The sequence below is a fragment of the Protopterus annectens genome, chromosome 6.part0 (assembly GCF_019279795.1).
Source record: "Protopterus annectens isolate FY-2018-M chromosome 6.part0, PAN1.0, whole genome shotgun sequence".
In the NCBI taxonomy this organism is placed as follows: domain Eukaryota; kingdom Metazoa; phylum Chordata; order Ceratodontiformes; family Protopteridae; genus Protopterus; species Protopterus annectens.
The window spans coordinates 340,441,348-340,464,763 of record NC_056737.1 but is presented as its reverse complement, the minus strand read 5'-3'; the positions used below and the strand labels follow the sequence as shown (position 1 = coordinate 340,464,763).

The 23,416-nt window shown below is 41.5% G+C and overlaps 1 protein-coding gene across 1 annotated transcript in view; it reads left to right on the top strand.

Annotated features, from left to right (window-relative positions):
• LOC122804309 (galactocerebrosidase-like) overlaps positions 1-23,216 on the top strand; it is a 503,531-nt gene extending 480,315 nt beyond the window's left edge. The window contains exons 16-17 of the mRNA XM_044074100.1: positions 13,996-14,072; positions 21,017-23,216. Of these exons, the coding sequence (XP_043930035.1) occupies positions 13,996-14,072; positions 21,017-21,160 (221 nt within the window). The 3' untranslated portion in view covers positions 21,161-23,216. The remainder of the gene's footprint in view (positions 1-13,995; positions 14,073-21,016) is intronic.
• Positions 23,217-23,416: the final 200 nt, after the last annotated feature.

Genomic DNA, 23,416 nt, shown 5'->3' with positions numbered 1-23,416 from the left:
TATTGGACTATGTCGGCTTTAGAGGTAGCTGAGCGGAGTTAGTTTGCGAAGATATTAAAAATAAGGGGTCCTAGGATTGAGCCTTGCGGCACGCCTACAGAGGTTGGGAGTGGGGGGGATAGAGAGTTATGCCATTTGACGGATTGTTGGCAGTTATTTAAATAGCTTTTAAACCAGAGGAGGGTGGGGTTGTTAAGGTTGAGGTCAGAGACAAGACAGTAGTTTATTATGTGAGACTGTGTTAAATGCCTTGAATAAATCTAGGAAAGTTTGAGTATTGAGGAGGTGAAATAGTAATTAAAGCTGGAGGCTATGTCCAGGTCTGTACCTGTTATATTGGGTGTGGGAGTGGATGTTCTTTATTGCTGCCCAGAGTTTTTGCAGTTTGGTACTGTATTTGTTTTGTTGAGTGATACAGTAATTTTGTTTATTGAGGTTCACCTGCTTTTTTGCTTTGTTTCAGAGCTCGTGAAACATTTGCCTATCTACGGGTGATCTGGTGGGGCGCCAGGTTTTCCACACTTTATCCCTGGCTCTAAGTAGGGCTTTTGTGGTTTTCTGGAGCCAAGGGGTGGGGTTGCTACGTATCCTGATAGTTTTTAAGAGGGCTAGTTGGTTGAGGATATTTAGGAATGTGGAGTTGAAGTAATCAACTGCTTTGTCTAATGAAAGGGTTTTGATGGGAGACCAGTTGCAATGTTGCAAGGCTCTTATGAAGTGGTCTCTAGGATAATTTTTGTTACTGGGTTTGTAGAAGGGAGGGAGAGTTAATTATTTTAAGTTTTTGCCTAAGGATAAAAGTGGGGCTGTGGTCGCTCAGAGAGTTTGGTATGGTGCCACATTGATGGGCAGTATTTGGTTGATTTGTGAGGATCCAATCAAGTATAGATTCTCTTTTTGTGGCCTTACCAAATGCGTGTGGGAGTATCTACAAGTTGGGTGAAGTTATATAGGTTAATGTGGGTAGGGGTGGAAGAATAGATGGAGTTCCAGTCAATGTTTACATCACCTAGCATGATAGTTTCTTGAGGGAAGGAGTATGAGGCCCAGTGAAGTATGGATTCTAGGATGGTTAGGTTGTCACCCGAGGGTATATAGATACCCAGTAGGTTTAGGTGCTTATGTTGGTTAAGGGACAGCTTTGCAAATAGAGTCTCTGCATTATTGAAGTTGGGGGAAATCCTTCTGGAGGAGTTGAAGTTGTAGGTTGGTTCTGTGAAGTAGAGCTAAGCCTCCGCCTCTTTTATGTAACCTGTCTGCCCTGAGAATGTTATACTCAGGTGGGGTGATGGGATTATCTTTAATATGTGGTTGAAGCCATGTCTCTGTGATGAGAATAATAGCTGGGTTATATAAGGAGATGGCAGCGTGAAGGTCTTCTATTTTATTCATGATACTGCGGGTATTCATATTTAGTATCAGTAAGTCGGTGGGTTGTTCTTAGCTGGATAGTGATGGGTGCATGGAGTATTAGCAGAGGTTGCTGACCCAGGGTTGGGGTGAATGTCTCCTAGTAGTAGCTGGGTAATTATACAAGTGATAGTTGTTAGGTATTGGATGATTAGGTAGTGAAATTGTAGACTTGGTTGCTTTTTAGAAGGATAGAAGTGGTACCTGGGAGAGGCATGGTATATGGGGGGTTGGGTGTATATAGTAGGGTATATGCTTGCGTGAGTGGGGGTGATAGTAATGTTTTGGGTTAGGGTGGGAGATTTGGGGTGGATACGGTGAGTGATTATGAAGAGATAAGAGGTGCTGATGGTGGCTATGGAGAGGCAGGTTAATTCCAGGAGGGTAGAGTGGAGATTAGACTAGGGGTAATGAGACATAGTGGAGTGAGGTTGTGCAGTTAGAGGAGGTATTTATATTTGGTGATGGTGTGAGTTGTGCTAGTTGGAGATATGGGTGTGGATATTGAACTGGTAGGTGGGCTGGAGTGGTGGGAAGTTGAAGGGTGTGTGTAGATGGTGCTGATGGATGAAGGGAGTGTCTTAGTAAAGGAGGTTACCTATAAATTCAGAGTATGTAGGGGTTGGTGGGAATTGGGGGCAGGGTAGGTGAGTGGAGTGAGCCCATAGGGCGAATAGAGTGGGATGGAGCCAGTCAAGGTATGTGCAATTTATCGGTTGCTCAGAAATCGCATTTATAATGTTAGTCTTTCTTTTGTTACCAATGCTTTTTTTTTAAGGAGTGAAAAGTCCTTTTTAATTTAACAGTTGGATGCCCTAAGAAATACCTTGTCTGAGGGCTGAGAGAGTGTGAGTCAACTATTGTTGAGTCAGAGACCGACTGGGAGGGTAGTGGGGATATATCACATAGAAGAAGAAGAAAAAATAAACAGGTAAATGTTTCTTTAGAGACTGGAAGGGCTAAAATTACACTTTAGTCTGGAGTATTTTACAGACTAAGTGTAGAAACCAGAATCTGTGTACGGGGGGGGGGTGACTCAAATGTCTAAGTCTGAAAGGGATTGCATCAGCTAATGTTGACTCAGAGACAGACTGGGAGGGTAGTGGGGATATATATATCACATACCAAAAAAAAGATGGATAAATGTTTCTTTAGAGACAGGAAGGGCTAGAATTACAGTTTAGAGTGGAGAGTTTTTACAGACCTTGAAGGGTAGAAATCAGAATGTTTCTACATGGGGGAAGGGACTGAAATCCCTGCTGCTGGCTCATATATTTATGTTCAGTACATTAAGGATTACAGTAAAAAGACACAACCTACTAATGCCTTTTGTATTATAATGAAACATCCACTTAGGTTCTGCAGGGTTTTTCAATACAGTTGGATGTCCCACTGGCTTTACTTAATGTTAGTGGTATTTGCCAGAGGATAGGTGCTGCGAATTCTATAAGACACAGCTGGCTTGGGGCTGAGAAAAAAGAAAGTAAAAGATAGTAGAGAACAGTGAGCGTAAAGTTCTACAGTTTTAACACACACAAATAATTAAAAATACAGTTTAGAGAAAAGTAGACAATTGTGAAATACCACAACACTAATAAAAAAACTGTTTAGAGCATTAATCACAATATAGGAGTACAGAAGTAATAAAGTTTGATCTTTGTTTTATGGCATACACTGCACTCGTATTACTGAACAAGTTAGATCTTTGTTTTATGGCATATACTGCACTAATATTACTGAACACACTAGATGCATGTTCCTCAACAGTTAACTGAACATTCTATCTCAAAGCCCCATTCTGCATGAACTAAACAGAATGTTTAGCATTGTAATAAATGGTCTCTGGTTCTAGCCATAAGTTTGTTTACATCAAATGCAGTCCTGTAGCCATAAAAAAGTAGCTTTTACTTACAAGTAAAACAAATTGTTTTACAATGAAAATGATTAGCCTCCAGCACTGGCCATAGGTTTAAAGTTGAATCAAACAAAGACGCTTAAAAATGTATACAAAAAAATAGCCTCTGGTACTACATCAGCACTAAATTAGCTCAAATAATGCATCAAGAGCCTCTGGAACCAGCCAGATGTTTAAAGTGCTAACAGACCCAGTTGCTAAAATATGTAGTAAGATTAGCTTCTGGTACAAGCCATATGTTTAGGACAGCTTACAAAAAAAAAACAAAAAACAGTTGCTAAGCCAGAGGAAGCAGCAGGTATTGGTTACACTACACAGTTCATAAAAATAATACACAATCAGTTGTATAACATTTACTTACAGATAAACTTGCCATGAGACCAGCAGGTGAGGATTCCTGGATTAAAGATGGCACTTGTTGATGTTCTTCATGCTTCACTGTTGCAGTCATTACATTTGGGTAATCTGCTGGCAGGTTGCACTCAGTCGGCCTGAATTCCAAAGTCTTGGGTCCTGTGTCGGTTGCTGTCTTCACTTCCATGACGTCAGGTCGTCAGGGGTATAAAACATGCAACTGACGCCATTTTCTTTAGTCTTTCTTTCCGCGTGGTGCCCGAAGCAGAAGTCTTCACTAAAGCCAAGTACCCCGTTGGGGAAACTTTTTTCTTGCATTTTACCGATGTCAGAAAAAGTTAATAATTGTATTACTTGTGGGAAGCAAATACCTCATAAGGATTTCCATTTATACTGATCCCAATGTGCCTGGCTGTCGGTTTTGTGCTAGATTTAACCAACGCACTATTAAGCGTTGGTATATTTTTGCATCAAAGTATTTTGGAAACCGATTTAACTACCCAGAAATGTCGTCAGGTAGCAGTCCGACTACCGGAGTACATAAAAACTCAAAGAAAAGGACAGAGAAATGCAGTCGAGATCCAAAACCGATGACGAAGCTTCTCCTAAGCCAGTCGCCGGTACTCAGTGAGGCGCTTTTGCAGCCCCTGATACCTGCTACCTTCGAGTCGCAGGCCTCTACCGACACCCATGTGGAGTCCAGCATGCTGCAAGATACTCAAGGTATTGGAGTGACGGATGTATCTCCCTTGGATGGTTCCGGAGTTGCTGAGCAGGCACCGGCTTCTGAGCGTGTATTCAGACCTCAACATTAATGTATCAAACCGGCAACAGATGCAAAACCAAAGACAAAGGCAACTTCTAAAACTAAAAAACTGACGCATGAGCCACGTGCACAGGTCTCTATGCCTAAAAAACAGATGATCAAAATGGCTGAAGACCTTATTACCTTGATCAGGGGTACCCATCCCCCTCCAGATAGGAGGCCTAGGCAAGACACTGATTATGAATCTTCAGATCAGGTTTCTATTTCTTCTGATTCCTCTTATGATCAGGAATTATATATACCTCCCTATGAGGATTTTGATGCTGAGGAGTCTATTCTATCTGCATCTCCTCCAGAGGATTATTCATTTGGAGAAACCTTGCATACTTTGAGGGAGCATTTTCACTGGGAGAGTCAAGACTTCTCAGAATCAAAGAGGCTCAGGGATTTCCTTCTCCCTCAGCACAAGCTGTAAGCCATTCCTTCTGTTTTAGACATTGTGGATGATGTGTTTTCGGAGTCAAGCTTGACACCTGACTCCTTACCTCCAGCTCCCAGTAAGCCTGACCGATATTACAGGGTCCCTGACTCGCATACATTTTTATTTAGAAACCCTGCTGCTGATCCTGAAACTATTTCACAGGGTCCAAAGGGAGTTAAGGCCTCAACAGCAAAAAATCCTACCCCCTCTGACAGAGATTCAAGGGCACTAGACTTATGGAGAAAAAAAAGTTTATACATCTGCAACATTGGCAGTCAGGGCCTTAAACTGTCAATTTCAGATGCTTAAGTACCAACAACATGTTATGGGATTGCTGAAACAGAAATTGATGTTGATTTTAGAATGTGCAGAAAATAAAGAATTGCAGGAATTATTGCATGTAGCTGAACAAGTTGGAAAGCATACTTTGCAATGTGGTTTTGATTCCTTAGAGGCCTCCTGCAGGGCCGCAGTTACTGGATCTGTGATTAGGAGGCATGCCTGGTTAAAGGAACAAAATTTGCCTGATCATGTTAAAGCTAAATTGCTAGATGCACCTTTACAGCATGATTCTCTGTGTGGTATTAAGGCAGAAGAGGTTTTAAAGAAAATGGAAGACAAAGCTAAGTCTATGCAAACTGTTAAGGACTTCTTACAAGTGCAGCCACCCCAAGAATCAGTAGACACTGGCCTACAAAAAATTGGTCCTTTCCTGTGTCAGAGCTCAAAGGGGCAAATCCAGATGCCCAAAGGGTTCCAGATACCAGGCGCAAGATTCATACAGGTCAAAGCAGTGGGGCGCATATACCTCCAAATCAGGGGGAGATAAAGCACAAATCTACAGAAAAAAGTCCCAATTACTTCCCTCTGCCTACACAGCACCCTTAGGGGGAAAGTTAGCACTTTTTGCTCAAAATTGGCAGTTAATAACCCAGGACAAGTGGGTACTAAGCATAGTATCACAGGGATACCGATTCCATTTCCACACTCTGCCAAGGGCAAATGGTTGGCCAGATCTGCCCAAAAATCAATGGGCAGAGGCACAGAAACAGGTTACATCCCTCATGGATATGGGGGCCATTCAACCAGTACCAGAACAGGAAAAAGGACAAGGTTTTTACTCAGGACTGTTCTTGGTACCCAGAAAGGACAAGGCCTGGTGGCCAATACTGGATTTATCAATTTTCACCCTGCCTCCATTTGAACCAGCTGCTACCGCTGATATAAAGTTCTTATCATGGAAGACAGTTCTGCTACTAGCAATTACTTCAACAAGAAGAGTTTCAGAGCTGCAGGCCCTCATGGCTGTAGAGCCTTTTATCATATTTTACCTGGACAGGGTGTCTCTGAAGACAAATCCTACTTTTATGCCTAAGGTGGTTTCCAGTGTGGCCCTTAGCCAAACAATTAATTTGCCAACTTTTTATCCAAATCCACAGAACAAAGGGGAGAGAATTCTGCATTCCTTGGATGTACAGAGACAGCTAAGATTCTACTTGAGCAGGACTAAAGCTCTAAGAAAAACTGAGCAATTACTAGTGTCATATGCTACAGGATCAGAAGGAAAGGCCATTTCAAAGCAGACAGTTTCGAAGTGGATAAGCCACTGCATCCGTTTCTGCTACTTACACCATGGTAAACCTGTGCCCAAGGGCATTAGGTCTCATTCCACCAGAGCTGCAGCTACTCCGTTTCTGCTACTTACACCATGGTAAACCTATGCCCAAGGGCATTAGGTCTCATTCCACCAGAGCTGCAGCTACTTCAGCAGCCTTTCTCAGAGGAGTACCAACCAAAGACATTCTAAAGACTGCTACTTGGAGTTCTGTTCACACCTTTACAAAGCATTACCATTTGCCTCTCTACTCATGTCTAGGGCAGGCTTTGCCACTGCAGTGCTGCAGGGCCTTATAGTCGCATCTAATACTGTTTAGCTCCAGCCTCCCAACCATAGCTTTGGGATTCTAACCCAAATGTAATGACTGCAACAGTGAAACATGAAGAGCATAGTACAGTTGTGTACACTTACCATAAATGTAGATGTTCGAGTGTATTCACTGTTGCAGTCCCGGTTACACTCCCGCCATCACCCTGTCATTCTGAAGTTATCTTTCCTTCACTATCTTCTACAACCTATGTGGTGTATTTGCTTGTAGATGAAGGGTAAAGTTTATATTGATGCATGTATTTATATATATATGTATAATATTGCTAACTTTTTGGGGGCACCTAACATCGGGGGCAAGAAAAACTAAAGAAAATGGCGTTGGCTGCATGTTTTATACCCCTGACGACCTGACGTCATGGAAAAGAAAACGGCAATTGATGCAGGACCCAAGACTTTGGAATTCAGTCTGGCTGAGGGCAACCTGCCAGCAGATTACCCAAATGTAATGACGGTAACAGTGAATACACTCAAACATCTACATTTATGGTAAGTGTACACGACTGTACTTTTCTGGGACTGAAATCAGCTCACACTAGACATGAAGGGGGAGGGGCCAGAAGTCATCTAGAACATGATAAAAATTAAGGGAGATGACTGTGCAGGTAGAGAGCCAATCAAGGTATGTGCAATTCAAAAATAAACTATCATTTGCTCAGAAGTCACATCTGTAATGTTAGTCTTTCATTTGTTACCAATGCTTTTTTTTATTGTTCACTCATAGTTCACTTTGAAGTTCATGTAGAGCACAGCCAGGGATATTGTCTGGTCCCATAGAAGTTGTATTATTGGCCTTGGGCAGTGCTGATTTAACCTGTGCAGCAGTAATACTGGGTGCCTGGCAATCTACTGGTATTGTGACTGGTCCTCTGGGGGGGATGAGGGGGGTAAAGTTGGCACTGAATCTGTCGGCCAGTATATTGGCAATATCTGTTGGCTCAGTATAGGAGGTACCATTGTGCAGTAGCTCAGAGCAAATCTGGGTATTTCCGTGGAAATTCATTACATAACTATAGAAGGCCTTCTGGTTGTCTTTTCTATCTGCTACAGTTCTGTTTTCATAGCTAGCTTTAGAGGATTTGATGAGGGATCTCAACTTTTTGTTGAGGCTCATAGGGGAGTTTTTCCATTCTTGGGACTTCACCTTATTCTGCATCAGTTTCCTCCTCCTGTTGTAGAGTTTGACATTGTCATTCAGTTATCCATAGTATACCGAGATTTTAGGAGTTTGGGTACATGAGTCACAGTATTTAGTAGTAGCAGCGCATGTAAATCAGGGGTATAATTTGGAGTTCTGCTTAATCTTGGCTTCAAAAGTTCTTAGTTTCATAGGTAGGTACTAGGCTATCGGCCCCAGGGCCTATGCAAGCCTAGCCATAAAGATTCCCTGGCTTTAGCCACCCAGAATTTTATTTACCTGTGCCCCTGTCAAGCAGAGCCACAGAAGTGATACCCGGGGTAAATTTCCTATTCCCTATCCAGTTGTACAGATTTTTCTTAAACAGGGCCAGTGAGGTGCTCTTTTTGACATGAATGGCCAGCTTGCTCCAAAGTATGGGAAGTATCTGAGACAGGAACCTATCCCTCCTGCAAGTTCTGTTAATCGTGATGACAAGATTAAAGTCTCTGGAGCGTGTGGCCCGCAGGGATTGGGATTTTTCAAGTGTAGCATGTCCAGCAGCTCTGTGTTTGACATGGCTTTGTATGTTAGGCAGAGATCGCCTCTGAGTGGGCGATTTGTGACAGAGTAGAGCTTCTTAAAGACAATCTGCATAGGGCATCTGAGGCCGGTGATTCTCTTTGAGGTATTTCTGCGGTCTTTCCAGTTGCTGCAAATGCCTTGTGAGGTACATCCCAAATGGGGCATTGTACTCTGTAATGGGTCAAATGAGGGCTGAGTAGAGGGGGACAATGACCTCTTTTTTTCTGGATGAGAAACCTTTTGTGATGAGGTGTGCCACACAGAAGGACTTTCTGACCACTGTGGCTATGTGATTGTCAAAGGAGAGACTGCTGTCAACCTGTGTCCCTAGGTCTCGTGTCACACATTTGGTGTTGAGTGGTGAACCGCCTATGTGGTAATTCGCTGGCACAGGGTTTTTCCCAAAGGGGATAACTATGCATTTTTTGACACTGAGCTTAAGACTGTGGTTTTGACATCAGGCATCTGGCTCAGCGAGGCCCTTTTGTAGAATGCCTACATCCTTAGTGGATTCGATAATGGCCCCCAATTTGCATTCATCTGCAAACTTTGTTAGCCATAAGCCCTCTGTGTTGGCTTGGACTTCTGAGAAGTAGACGCTGAACAGGAGGGGACCCAGGACTGAACCCTGTGGTACTCCACTTGTCACCAGTCTGGAGACGAATTTGGAGCTGGCTACTTTCACTGTGCGGTTTCTGTCGGTGAGCCAGTTGGCACCCATCACTGACGCAGGGGTTTATGCCCAGTTTCATGAGTTTATCAATAATACCAGAGTAGGGGATGGTGTCAAAGGCCTTGGCGAGATCTAGGTAGGCTGTGTGAACTGGCTTACCCTCATCCACGGCTTTGGGGAGTGCTTCAAAGAAGTCAGTCAGATTTAGGAGACATGATCTACCTTTCACAAACCCAAACTGAGTGGGGTTCAGAGTTTGCAGGTTACCTAAGTCTTTGTTTATAAGTTCCATGACCTTGCAGATCAGACTCGTCAGGTTGATGGGTCGGTAGTTCCCAGGGTCCATGGTGGATCCCCTTTGTGAAGTGGGATCACCGTAGCTGTGCACCATTCAGTGGGCACAAAACCTATCGTGAGGCTGTGATTGAACATAGTACTTGGATGGGGTGCCAGTTCATTTTGTAGTTTGTGCAGAACACAGCCTGGGACATTGTCATGTCTCAATGATGCTGTATTTTTGGCTTTGGCGAGTGCATTTTTCACCTGTGTGGCCATGATTATAGGGACTTGGCATTCATCCGGTATAGTGATGGGTCCTTTCAGAGTGAGAGGGGGGAGAAATTTGCACTGAACCTATCCCTCAGGATGTTTGCGATATCAACTGGTTCTGTATGTTTAGTGCCATTGTGCTGTAACTCAGAGCAGATTGGAGTGTTGCCATTGAGATTTTTGACATAGCTATAGAATGCCTTGTGATAGTCTTTGGAATCAGTGACGATTTTGTTTGCATAACTAACCTTGGAGGATTTTATGAGGGATATCCATGCCTCTTACTGAGGCTGACAACGGAGTTTTTCCATTCTTAAGATTTTTACCCTTTTTTGCAACAGTTTCTTCCTTTTGTTGTAGAGCTCGTTAATGGCTGGGGACCACCAGATTGGCTTCTTTTTTTTTTTTTTTTTTTGGAGGATAGCATCTTGGTTCTGTTTGGGATGGCATGGTCCATACACTCGTGTGTGTTCATACAGTGCATTGGTGTAGGATTCAGCAGTCGTATTGCTATTGTCCGTCTGCATGGGAGTGGTGAAGTTAGCCACTTCTGTCTTAAGAAGCATGAAGTTGGCTTTTGAGAAGTTTTTTTTACAGTGGTTTCCTTAATAGGGGGCAGGATGCGGATGTCTAGGGTGATTAGCTTATGGTCGGATCTGACCAACAAGCTGACCTCCGGTGTGGAGCACTGATCACCCATATTGGTAATGACCAGGTCTAGGATATTGCTGCCCCTGGTGGGGGTCTGGATCAGTTGGTCCAAGGCGCTGGAATTTATGAATTCCAAAAAAACGCTGTGCCTGTATGTTGTTACATGAGTAGTTTTCCCAGTTGATGGTGGGGTAGTTGAAGTATCCCAGTATGAGGATATTTGGTGTACCTTGATATTTTCTAGTATGTTAAGAAAAGTGGAGTTGGGAGTCTTGGGGCATGGTGGGGGATCTGTAGCAGGCTACAATTTAGATTGAAGTCTTGCCCAGTGTTAGTTGCACCTGGAGAATTTTGGATGCATTCTGATGGGCAAGTAGTCTGGAGGTGTGGATATCCTTAGTGAGTATGGATCCGCCTCTGCCTATGGTGTTTCGGTCCAGGTTAGATGGCCAAAAGGTGGGGTATGAATTGTAGCCTGGTATAGCAGGGGTGCTATTTGGAGCCTTGAACCAGGTCTTAGTCACTGCACAGATGTCTATGTTCTCCATTTTAAGGAGTGCCTCGAGTGAATGCATTTTGAGGTTTAGACTTCTAGCATTGAGTAGCATTACCCTCAGATTTTGTTTGTTTGCACCAGTTACGGTAGTGAATTTGTCATTTGAGCCTTGCCTAAAAAAAGGCACTATAGGAGTGGCAAGAGACTTAGCCAATATCCAAAAACCCAGGGGTGACAGGTGCAAGCCATCTCTGGCAAAGCATCGTGGCCTGTCTATCATGTCGTCCCAGGCTGACAGATACTGGATCCCCTTGGAATGACACCAGAAGTCTAGCCAATTGTTGAAGTCAATCATTTTATCCTTGTCATGAGATATTATTCTGGGTGATGACAGGATGCTACTCAGGGCTAGGGTTATACCTGCCTGGGCTGCAAGTTCGAAGAGCTCCTCCATGTCTCTTTTCATGTAGTCCAGGGAGGTACATCTCAGTTTGTTCACTCCAACATGAACAATGACAGAGTCATATTTGTACTTTTTGTGGAGAGACCTGAGTGCATGCATTATGTGGCGGATTCTGGCACCCGACAGGCAGCTAACTGTAATCTTCTCCTTGTTAAGCATGGTGAGTGATACATTAGTGTGCCTGACTATAGAGCCACCTATGACTAGTGTGCTGGGTACATTCTGCCTTAGGGGCTGTGGTTGAGTGGCACACTGGTTTTGTGAGCTATGTCACTTGGGATGTGTTAGGTGGTGTTGGTTATTTGCGTTTCTGCTTCGGAGGTCTCTGTTGTTTGGGCAGACTTGTTTTAAGGACCTCCACGAATGTAGGTGTGTGTTTTGTGTTACTATGTGTGGGTGTAGATTTTGAAGGAATATGTGTTGTGTGAGTGTTTACCTTCTCCTTTTGACTGACTAGTCCAGTCTTGGCTGAAGAGAGCTTGGCTTCCAGTTTGACAATATAGCTGCATCTCTTACAGGTAGGAGGAGAGGGTTGTCCTTGTACATGCGGCAATTGCTACATTGTTTCAGGATGCCCCGATTCACCAGGTGAACGGAGAAGACACCAGGAGCTGACCCTTGGACATGCCTTGATAGGAAATTATTTAAGCACTAACTGTTTAAGTACTAACTGTTTTTTCTTACTTGGTAAGGAGAGTTGAGTGTTGTAGCAATTTATGGTCTGTTTATTGCTTACAACAGTTTCTAGGCAAGTACTGAGATACGAGGAACAGATTTGAGTACTTAAAAGCTGTAGTGGTTAGTTCTAAGGGAAAACTTGAAGAGTAGACTTTCTGGAGAAGATAATAGTTTAACCCTAGCTAACTGGCGCTGTGCAAAACTCTGCAAATGCAGGTTTTTAAACAGAAAGATGAAAGGGATAGAAATAGCCTAAAATGGCCAATAAACTACAGATTCTGAGCTGAAACTACTCTTCCAGCGACAGATAGGCTGCTCAAAGCTCACCACTTTCACTGATGAACAGAGAAGCTTAACTCTATCTTAGTAAGATCTGGGCAACACAGAAACTACAAAACAGCCCAGGATTCAGCAGTATCTGAAAACTGGACTCTACTAGTTATAGGAAGATGGGAAACGAGTAGAGTGTGGATTTTTTTGTTTATTTTGTTTTTTTTTTCAAAAATTAAAACAAATGCAGTAATAAAAACACTTTCAAGGCAGAAAAATGGCCATCACACTTGAGTGTGTAGCCCACAACAGTCAAACAGTTGAAAAACACTTAAAAATGATCAGTTAAAGTGCAAACAGTATCAGAATTCAGAAAAAGTTTAAATAAGTTGCAAAGTTAATAAAAAAATGCTCAGAATAATGTGGCTATCGAAAATAGGCAATAAAAAGCAAAACAAGAAGTACTTAATCCACTCAGAGTCTCTCTTTTCTCTCCCTGCTGCTGTAGAACTCTGCAGGACACCCAGGCAGGATCTTGCCATCTTGCCGTACCAGGAAGATCAAAATTTCCTGGCTAGAAACCAACTCTTTGCCATATAAGGATAAAAACCAGACTACAGTGCAGATGACCCAAGTTCAAATTTGCAGCTCAGGAGCTTGCTAAGGAGCTAACCAGGAGGGATGAAGGCCACTGGCTCATCCATCCTGGGGCAGGGAGACTGCCCTGGCTCACTACAAGGGTAACACCTAGCACCAACACTACATGTTACCTGGTGAAGTTTGAGCCTGCTAAGCTCATAACATCAGATTCCATTTCCTTCTTGTAGATGTGGGGAACATGGAGCCATGCTCCCTCTCAGTAGACAATGACAGAGCTCAGAGTAACTACAAAGGGGAATGCTGTGTTAGGTGGTGAGGGCAGGCCATCCCACCCAGGACCAGCAAACTGGTCTGCTTCCTACCATCCAATGCATGCTGGCAATGGAGAAATTGATGAAGATTCCCGTGTGGGACTGGATGCATCATAGGGCTCTTTTATAGCCTGGGAGTGCCCTCTAAATGAAGGGATGGGACTGATTGGGTACCAGTAATGGAGCCAAAGCAAAGTCCTGGGGATAAAAAAAAAAAAAAAAAAAGAAATGTATGGGCATGGTCAGTTTGAGAAGGTGATCTGTTTTTTATAGTAGAGGTAGTACAATTCTTTGTAAATCTGTTCAATGATCATTTTCCCCCATGGTCTTCTAATACTCTAGCATTGACAATTTAGTATGAAGAACATAGATCCCTTCTGCACTCTCCTTCCAACGCTCACCCAGACCCTGGATAATGAATTTTGCTTAATATCTGGGAAAATATATAATCATTAACAATCTTTTGGAAAAAGTATGTATTTAATTCCATCTATTCTGCTTATTCCCATTGATTCTCTTTAATATGGTTATATTTTTATAATTTCACAATTTGTTGCAACTTTATGCAAAACATAGTGTGATGCCACTCAGTCTATCCATAATCCATTCAAGTCTGCTATTTTGGAAGTTATTCATCCTGTGACTTTTTTTTTTGTTTTGGAAATGTAATCTGTGCCAGAGTATATTTAACTGAATAATTGAGAAGGCTTCTCTCTCGTTTCCCCCTGTAGCTGGAAAAGAAGTGCTGGCACAAGGTAAATCTGGTACAGGTGCAAGAACATGGCACACCTTGACTCTGAATGTTAAGGTAAGTTAAAGTCAAGATGATTTATCAAACTCTACATTTTTATCATCACTGATAGTGCACGACCTCCTGTTTAATAACTAACATTTTATTACCCTGTGAATAATTTAGTTTTGGGGGTGAGGGTGTGAGTGGGGTGGGTGCATTTGTGTGTGTGGGTGTGCAACTGCTTTCAGAGGAGAGTGACTAACTCATGGGGCATCAAGAGATGAGAAAATGCCTTGACTGAAAATTGACCTTTTTAACTGTTTATATAAGTAATGTTGCTGATGGCTTGAAGGAAAGTTTGCCTGTAACAGAGCTGTATAACAGGGCTGATGCAGATGAAGGTGTGCAAAGGATGAGAAGACATAAGTCAAGGCTGGAGAAATGTTATAAACATTGGTGTATCAGAAGGCAAAATAAAATGCCATGACAGGACCTCCCACTTAAGAGATTCAGATGCAGCAACAGTACGTGAGGAAAGCAGCTTTGAGGATGGTAATTGTACAAAACTGACATACAGATAAATAGGCAGCATGAGGCAGCAGAGAAGGCTGAGAGAACAGTGGAATGCATAGTGACAGATGTCACCTATAGACCCCCCCCCCTGAAAATAAGCCCCGTAAAAAGTTAAATGTACAACATAATGATACATCTTTGACATATAAAATTTGACTTTGGGAGTTTCAGCTGTGAGATTTTGACTAGCAAGTTCTTAATCAGCTTGGCCCATAAACCTTTTCCAGGTTACCAGAGCTCCCTACCCTTTACCCATAATCCCATGTGCCAAAGGACACATTCTCCTGATCAGATCTCCTCTTCAACTGACGTTGCTGTTGATCACACTGCAGGAGTTCCCAAGGTACCTGTATGTTTTCATTCAGTTGTCTGTGCATATTTTCCCCAAGTCTTCAAATTTAAGGCCAGACTGTTCTTTTTTTCTTTATTTTGTTTACCAATATCAAGAGTTATACCTCTTTTTCTTACAAAGTTGCAGGTTTCGTCTCCCTGGTTGTTTGGCATCTTTTTATTTTTAGCTGTTTTTTTGGTTTTTATAATTAGCAGTTAAGTACAATAGAACTTGGAAATTAACAGGCATAGTGTTCTTGTTTTTGAAGAATTGTTTCTTCTATGATGTTTTTAGTGTATTTTTTGTCACTTGCATACACATCTGAGTACGAATAAAGATAATCATACAGTTAAACATTTCTGTAGACGCAAAATTCCTCAACAGGATAAAAATTATTTCTGGTATATTGGTAGTATATAGTTATTGACCATGGGATGGCTAAGGCCAGTCTCTAACCAAATGGGATAGGTTAATTTGAGCTCAAAAATGGGAAATTAGCTAGGCTTAAAATGTCCCACAAGGGCTGCTAGCCTAGTAAGGTTATGAACCTGTCACCATCCCCAAGGCATTAGCTGCCTTTGTGAGGCATGTTTTTTTTTTCCAAGGCTTGCTCCACGGAGCCAAAGAAGCTGAGACCTACTCCACCTTCGGATTTTATAACTTTCCTGTACATTTCTAGTCCTTCTCCTAAAAGGAAGGTTTCCTCTAGGAAGGATATTTGTGGTGTAGGTAAGAAACCAAGATCGGGTAACTTCTGGGGAAGCTGTTTTGGTTTCTCCTTCTATTTCTCTTCTAAGCAAGTGTCCAGTGTAGCTCAAGTAAAAGAACTCCTGCTGCTGCAGTCCATCCCATAAATGTGTGTTCTGTGATGTCTGAACTGCAGCTACAGACCCCACCCCCAAGACCTGCCTCATTAACTTCCAGTGGACCCTCAAAGGTCTCCCAGTTGAGCTAAGCAAGATATGTCAAGCCTTTCTTCAAGGATAGCAGATTTGATCCAAGGTCTCACCTCTTTGGGGTTGATCTCTTATTGGTGCTAGCGGTCAATGCTTTCAGGGTCACTCACCCCTAAACTTTGGGGCCAATTATCTGATCCTCAATTTTTGCTTTATTAATGCTTGATGGCAAAGCTTTTGACTTCAACCAGTGTCTATGGCCCTCTTGCACTTGAAGCTTGTGATCGGGGTTGACTTTGGCCTTGCAGTTGACCTTTTCACCTTCTTGGTTAGGGATGGTCTTGACTGCTTCTAGTTGCTCAACCACATTGACCCCTTCCTGGGAAGTGGGATTGTGACAGGTCCTTGATGGTGGAGTGCAACCTGTCTCTAGTTAAATTTTTTCAGACCCTATCCACCATGATTTCAGTAATGACTAACTTCTCTGCTTGGGGGGGTGGGGGGGGCATTATGCACTTGGTCATTTTGAGGTCTTGCTGTGAGTCAGATTTTTGGAAATGAAGGTAGGCCTTCCAAGACACACTTCTATTGTAAGTGCTATCCATTCTGAAATTATGGCAGTGGGTGTGGTACTTGAGCAAGCATGGGGAAACCCATTTCTTCCTTTCTTGCTGGCAGAGGGGGTGGGGGCACAAGAGTTTGGGAATAGACTGTTGCCTCAAGTCACATTTTCATTACTTCCCAAATCCCGGGTCATGTCAGCTGTCTCACAAGCAAGCTCAGCAGAAGTCTTCTGATGCCTCATTAGTGGTCCCTAAATCCAGTGCCGAATCCAGCACTATTCCATCATTTGCTTAAACCCTGCTGCAAACTCCATCTTCAGCCAACTACAGGTGCAGCAGATACGGCAGCTTTCCGTTTTTCCTCCCTTGGGAGGAGTTTTCAGGGATTTTGTCTTTCTACTGTTTCCCTTATTATGAAATTTATTGAGAAGGCCAAGTTGAGCAAAGCCATGGCTGTAGCACTTTTGTCCTGAAAAGTATGGTTCCCACACTTTGGCTTCACCTGTTGAACAGACCTCCCCAACTGATCATCAAAATACTTCTGTCCCATTCATCATCTTGAATTTATCTGGAACTTTGCTCTTTGACTTTAGCCGCACTTGCATTGATAGCCAAGGACCCTTGTTACCCAGTTAGGAACATCCATATACAGACCCCAACTCAGAAACTGTTAGACACCCATGTCATTTGACACAAGTCTGATTTTTGTGGGCCTTCACCAGAGATACAATTAGTTTATAGTTCATGTCTCTGTGTTATTGGGTTACTTAACTGATCTTTTACTTTGGGTTCACCTCTTTTTTCGTTGAAGTTCATTTGAAGTTAGTAAGAGGATTTTCATTTGTTTCATTTTCTTCAAAAAAAGTGTGGGGGGCAGAAAGTTTTCAGAGCAACTCTTTCTTGTTGGGCTGGCTGTATCCGTGCATTAGTGTTTTACTCTTAGCTCATGTTTGTACCACCAGAGCCATGGCTGCTTGCCTGGCTTTTTTTAGGAAGATATCTGTGAATGGCATTTGCATAGTTGCTCCTAGGGCATTACTGTTTACCTATAACAAGGCATTCCAAGTTGGATGTTGCTTCCAGAATGGCCTTTGAAGCTGCTATTATACAAGGTATTTTGTTGTGATGAGCTACCAAATAAGTTTTGCTTGCAGCTTTGTCTTTGATGGCGGCATAATGCCCCATATCAGAAATGAAAATTATGCACTTAAACGCTAATCTGTGCTACCAGTTTCAGCTGTGTAATCTACCCCACCCTCCTGCCTCCGTACCCCAGAGTTCATTAGGTGTTCTTTGTTGATACTTTACATGGGTTCATAGATCTGGCATATGATGTTCTTGGGAGTAGGGGGATGGACTAAGGCAGAGGAACATTTTATTGCTTGGGAAGGTTTCATTGGTTGTTTTAGTCCTGTAGGGATGAAGCTGAAACTATCATTGTAGATCTGGTATTATACTATGTATAGCCTTTGTTTCTAGCTGCATTGCAAATAAAGTGGCAGCTTGTGACTTCAAATCAAAGGGGATAGCTGAATGGGTGGGGTCAATGGGAAGGGGTGCGGCCAAGTTGAAAGGGGTGGAGCTATGCTGAAAAACGCAAAAAAAAATGGGACTTTAATTAAATATGCTACCCTGGGTGACAAACCGTCATTATGAGAGAATTTATTTATGCATACCTTTCAACGCAGGAAATCTGGACAAGGCCAAATACATTGGGGGAATAAACAGTACTAAAATTGCTCTTGTATAAACTTAGTTGATAGAATAACAGGCCTTGCTTTTAGGGTATGAAATCTGAAACTCAATGTCTGTCATTATTAAGTGACTTCATTCTTAAATGATTTGCCAGAAAACCACACATTTTATGAGGAACAAACCAAAAATAAGAAGCAAAAATCTATTCATTCTGCGAAAATCTGAACAGTTGAGAGGTATAGTTCAGCCAGGAGAATTGTGCGGCAGAAATCCTACATGACTGACTTAGTTCCCTAGGTGTGGACAATAAGTACCCCCCCTCAAAAAAAAACTAAGATCTAAGAGAAGTGATTGCTTCAATCTGGCTTCATCACTTTCATAGCATTCAGACTCAATGAAAATATTCAGTAGCAAAAATAGTTTGTGCTTGTAGACAAGTTGATTTAACTGGTTCCTAATCAAACACATCCAACCAAGAACTGGGAGGAGGCATACCTGAGCTGATCAGATAATCAATAAAACACCTTCCTGATTATATTAAATTGTATTCCTTGTATAATACAGTACAGTTGTTAGAGGGCGTTTTAAATTAGCTTTGAACATTTTTCTAGTAAACAATGAAACAAAATGCTTGCACCAGTAATGACAAAACTGCCCAATTTAGAACATTTCCATCATAAAAGTCTACTCAGACTTCTACAGTCCACCAGTATCAGTAAATATGCACAATCTCTGCAGAAGTAAAAGTCATCTAAATAATGCCACATTAAAGAGATCTGTAAATATTGAAGAGGTTTCTGCTAGCAAACAACTTTGTAGTTCATTGTTTGTTGCCCTTGAGGAATAAATTGCCTCTGTTACATTAAAAAAAAAAGATTAGCTAGTAATATTGCAATAGGGAATGGAGGGCAAAGTGATACATAGTTACTCCACCAAAGAGGACGTTCTCAGGACTGCAGCATCCACCCCCTTTAAAAATACAACACAGTACAGTATCGGCAATGCGTCTAAATACTGTGGGAGTAGAACCCACAGCCTTCTGCATCAAAAGCAAGCATTCAACCTGTTATGCTAATAACAATGCAAGCAGACTCTGCATAAGCAGCACTAAACTTATCTTCCCCTGAAGCTCTCAGCTCCTTGTAAAATGCACTTGACACTCAACTTTATTTCTCAACTTTGCAGCACAATAAATCTGGAAAAAAAAAAACAAAATGTATTGGTGGGGGCACAAAAGCCCCAAAACCAGGGACACATTTTAAACATTGCTTGTATAATCTTGAAAAGTTGCTAGAATAAAATGTGTTACCACCATGCATTTCACTGCCAAGTCTTGAACCCAGGACCCTGTGCACTACAGTCACAGCAACATAAACAATGCCTCATCAGCTGTTTCTTGAAAGATAGGAAGACTGAAACATAAATGGCCATCATTTAGTGAATTCAGTTCTCACCATGGCTCTCAACCTCTTAGCACGAAACACCTGGACAAAGCCAATAATGGGGGAATACAGCCCCAAACATATTCAGTGAATTCAGTCTCACCATAGCTCTCAACCACTTGGCACAAATAACATAGGGACAATTTTCAAATATTGATCTTATAGACTTAGAAAATTGCTAGAATAAAAGGTTGAAGTCTGAAATTCAAATGCCTGTCATTCACTCATTTACAAAAATCCAGAACAAAAATATGAGGCAAAAATCTCAACAGTTTTCAAAAGTGATGGTGGGTAGGGAATTCTGGCTTTTGCTACCTGTACTCAAGGTACAGGGTTTGAGGCTGAGTAACTCTAGCCACCAGGTATAGTTAACTGAGGCATTACACACACACCTCTTTCCCTGAGAGAAAGTACACCTGTATATTCCTTGCAACAGCAAAAGGACTTCCCAGGGGCCAATCAGCGGATGTTGCAGTCCGATCTCCTTCCAGTCTATGCAGTAACAAACCGCATAGACTTCTGGGCATCAGTGTACAGATGCCTCTCTTTGTTAATCTGGACTGGTGAAATGGCAGTCCGGATGAGCACACATGCGCAGTTCCAGTCCGGACTGGTTAAACAGCAGTCCGGATAGGAACTTGCCAATCATGCATGCACAGTTCCGAGACTCGCAGCTGTCTTCATTGTATAGCTGGGGGGCTGCAGTCCAATAGCACGAGCCGCCGCTGTGCAAACATGACCTTGCTTCCAGGCAGTAGGACAGCTCTGCAACCTTTTATTCTAATATCATAAATTCTGGCTGTGGATGGAGTCTGCACCCATACTAGTTGGAGAACAAGACAAAGGTAGACCTGTAAAAGAAAATTATGTGCATAATCATCCATGCCTCATGATCTGCTAGAAAGCTCCAGAAAAACCTGGAGTGCAGTTGGGCTCTCTTTGATGGTCAGGAGCAAGACAGATTGTTTTGTAAAGGAAAAAGACACCCTGGTACTGTATAAGAGAAAAGCACACAGAATTCACAAGCAAAGACATTCCAAATAAGGAGTCACCAGACTGGTGAATAGTTTTAATGCTTTTGTTTGTTTACATGAAGGGATTCCTGCATTTCCCCAATTCAGTTGCCACTTAATTCTAAATATCTGTTTTTAAATTAATTGACTAGTAGCACTAGTTTTAGCATATTTTAAATTTCTGTAACTGCATTTTTTTTACTTCAGTTGCATTCCTAACCAGATTTAAGTGTTTTTAATACATTTTTACATAAATTTTTAATTTTGTGTTTAGAACTGGGTGTGTCTGAATTCTACTGCCTTGTCTGCCATGTCATGTAGTTATAGCAGAGTCTAGATAGTTGCAGAGCTTCATAGTAGATTGAGTTCCAGCAGTAGGTGCAGCAATTTTGTTGTGTACTGCAACTCCTACATAAATACCAGAATGTTGTATATGTTGTGATGACTTTTGGGGTACTCTGTTACAATGTTTGACTCTGCGTTTGGTATTCTTTTGTGAATTATAGGGTAAATCTGCATCAGGACTGCTGAATGGTGATCTTCTTTGGAAATATATTACTGTAACTGGACCAAGCAATGGCTGGGCAGCGATTGGAACACTTTCATATGAACTGGCTCAGTTTGATAACTTCTTTGTTTCTGCAGAGTAACTTATCCACATTAAGGTCACAGAATGCTAAAGAAGAAGGTGTTGATAAATATCTATAAATCTTGACAAAATTGTCTTAAAAGTAAACTTCTAAAGCAAATGTCTTAAGTCACCCTGAGTACTGAAAATATGACAGCAAATGAGTGTTAAGCTGACACTTATGAACCTCTCTCCACTGTTTACTGTCTTCATCAGAGTGACTCCTTTTATGAGTGTGTGTCTTGAACAAAAAAAAATGTCTTCCTTTTATCCTGAAACATGCACATCTCTGGACTCGCTATCAACAAGCAAAGTGACTGGTCATTCACCAAACGCAGTTGTTGTCAATAATGTTCAGAAGTTTTACTGTGTAAATGCCATTATAGCTTATGGCACATTTGCATCATACTGCAAAACTGTATGCACTGTCTTCTTAAGAAGGATTACTATTCTCTTTTGCAGTAGCATTTTGAGGTACTGAAACAACATCAGGCAAGTTGTAGACAGGAAAAGCTCCTTGGAGACTCACAGCACAACACCCATACTTTATTGCAAAAAGGATGTTAACCACTTTCATCCTTAAGTACATGGAACTTTGTCAGAATATGTTTATTAAAAGATGGGAGGCAATTTAAAAACCTCCCAGTTAGGTCATATGATCCATTATAACCAATAAAATTACTCCACAAACAATGCTTACCCCCTCATGTTAAATAAATAACCATGATGAAAATAATGTTGAGAGCGAACCATGAAAGCCAAGTACATTAAACATTGGTATTTGCTGGGAAATATAAGAAGTAAATATTAAGACCTTATGACTAAAAAAAAAAGTTTTTGTGTATTTAAACTTCTATTAAAAAGTTATCACAATTGCAAATTTAGCGACAATACTTTTATACCACATAGGATTGCAAATGCTGGAAATGGAGACTATATCATTTAATCCAGGGTGATTGCTAACATTTTATTTTAATTGCCACCAAAGCTGTCTGCATTCCTAGAGCACACCCCCCCCGACCCCCTTGTGGGCGTTTCTTGATCCTGCCCAAAAACATGGTGTAAGGGTATTTTTCTTTGTGTTTATACAAGGCAGTGTTGACCTTGTGCTTGCCAGTATCATAAAGATGTTCATGTCCTCCTCCTCCTGTGTTTTCTCTGTTTTTCCAGTATAAAACCCTGGAAATTGCTAGCATGCTGCTAAATACACTGCACCTTTAGAATTACAATTAAAATATTCCCTCACTTTAATATGTTGTTCATTGACCATAATTGAGTCCCCTAGCAGTAATTGGCAGTACTGATGACAATTCCACATTTATGTGCGCCACATTTTAGTACTCAAAATGTTACCACTGCCATCCTGACTCTTGGGATTTTAAAACTCATTCACCTCCTTGTAAACAATACATTCATTTTGCCCTCCATCCTTAGTGTTTCCTCACTGTATAAAAATATCAGATTCTACCTTTCTAAATTGTTTAATAGCTCAATGGTCATGTGATGTATGCACCCTTATTTAACGCCCTCTGAAATTGATAAAATGTTGTTCCTTTGATAGCCACTTTATCATACAGAGTCCTGATTTCAGTATATTTAGTAAGACAGGATATACCCAATCTGTTATCTTTCCTCATTCCACTGGAAACGTATCATATTCTGTAACTGTTCTGGCAAATCTTACCAGTTGGCCTTTCATAATAGCCTGCTTTTAATATGGGGGATGACAGCTGGTGAAATGCAAGAAGGAATTATAATATGTAGGCTTCTGGTAGGTGCTGGAAACCTTTTAGCAATATCATCTTTAATTCTATCAGTATCTAGATAGCATATCTTATTAGTACCAACCTTGTATGTAAACTCAATTCAGTAGTAAAGTTAACATACTCTTAAAAAAAAAAAAAAAAAAATCACCAATTTTGTCCACGCTGTGATTCCATGTGACGCAGATTATTATCTGGTGTAAAAACAACTGGACTAAACATATTTCATATTAAACAAGAACTTCTTTTCCCGTTGTGCCATTATAATGTTTGCAAACTAAAGGGCACATCCATGGCTACTCCTGTCTTTTGATGGAAAAACTGTCCTTCAAAGTACATGAAATTGTTGCTTAGCACCAGTTCCATAAGACATATCATAATAGTATTAATATTCTGGACAGATAGATTCACGGTTTCAATTAAAAATTCTTGGAACCAGTGCAACCTGATTTCATGAGTATTTATGGTGAAGGTCTTTCACATCAACTGTGAGAAAAACAACGCTGTCATATAGG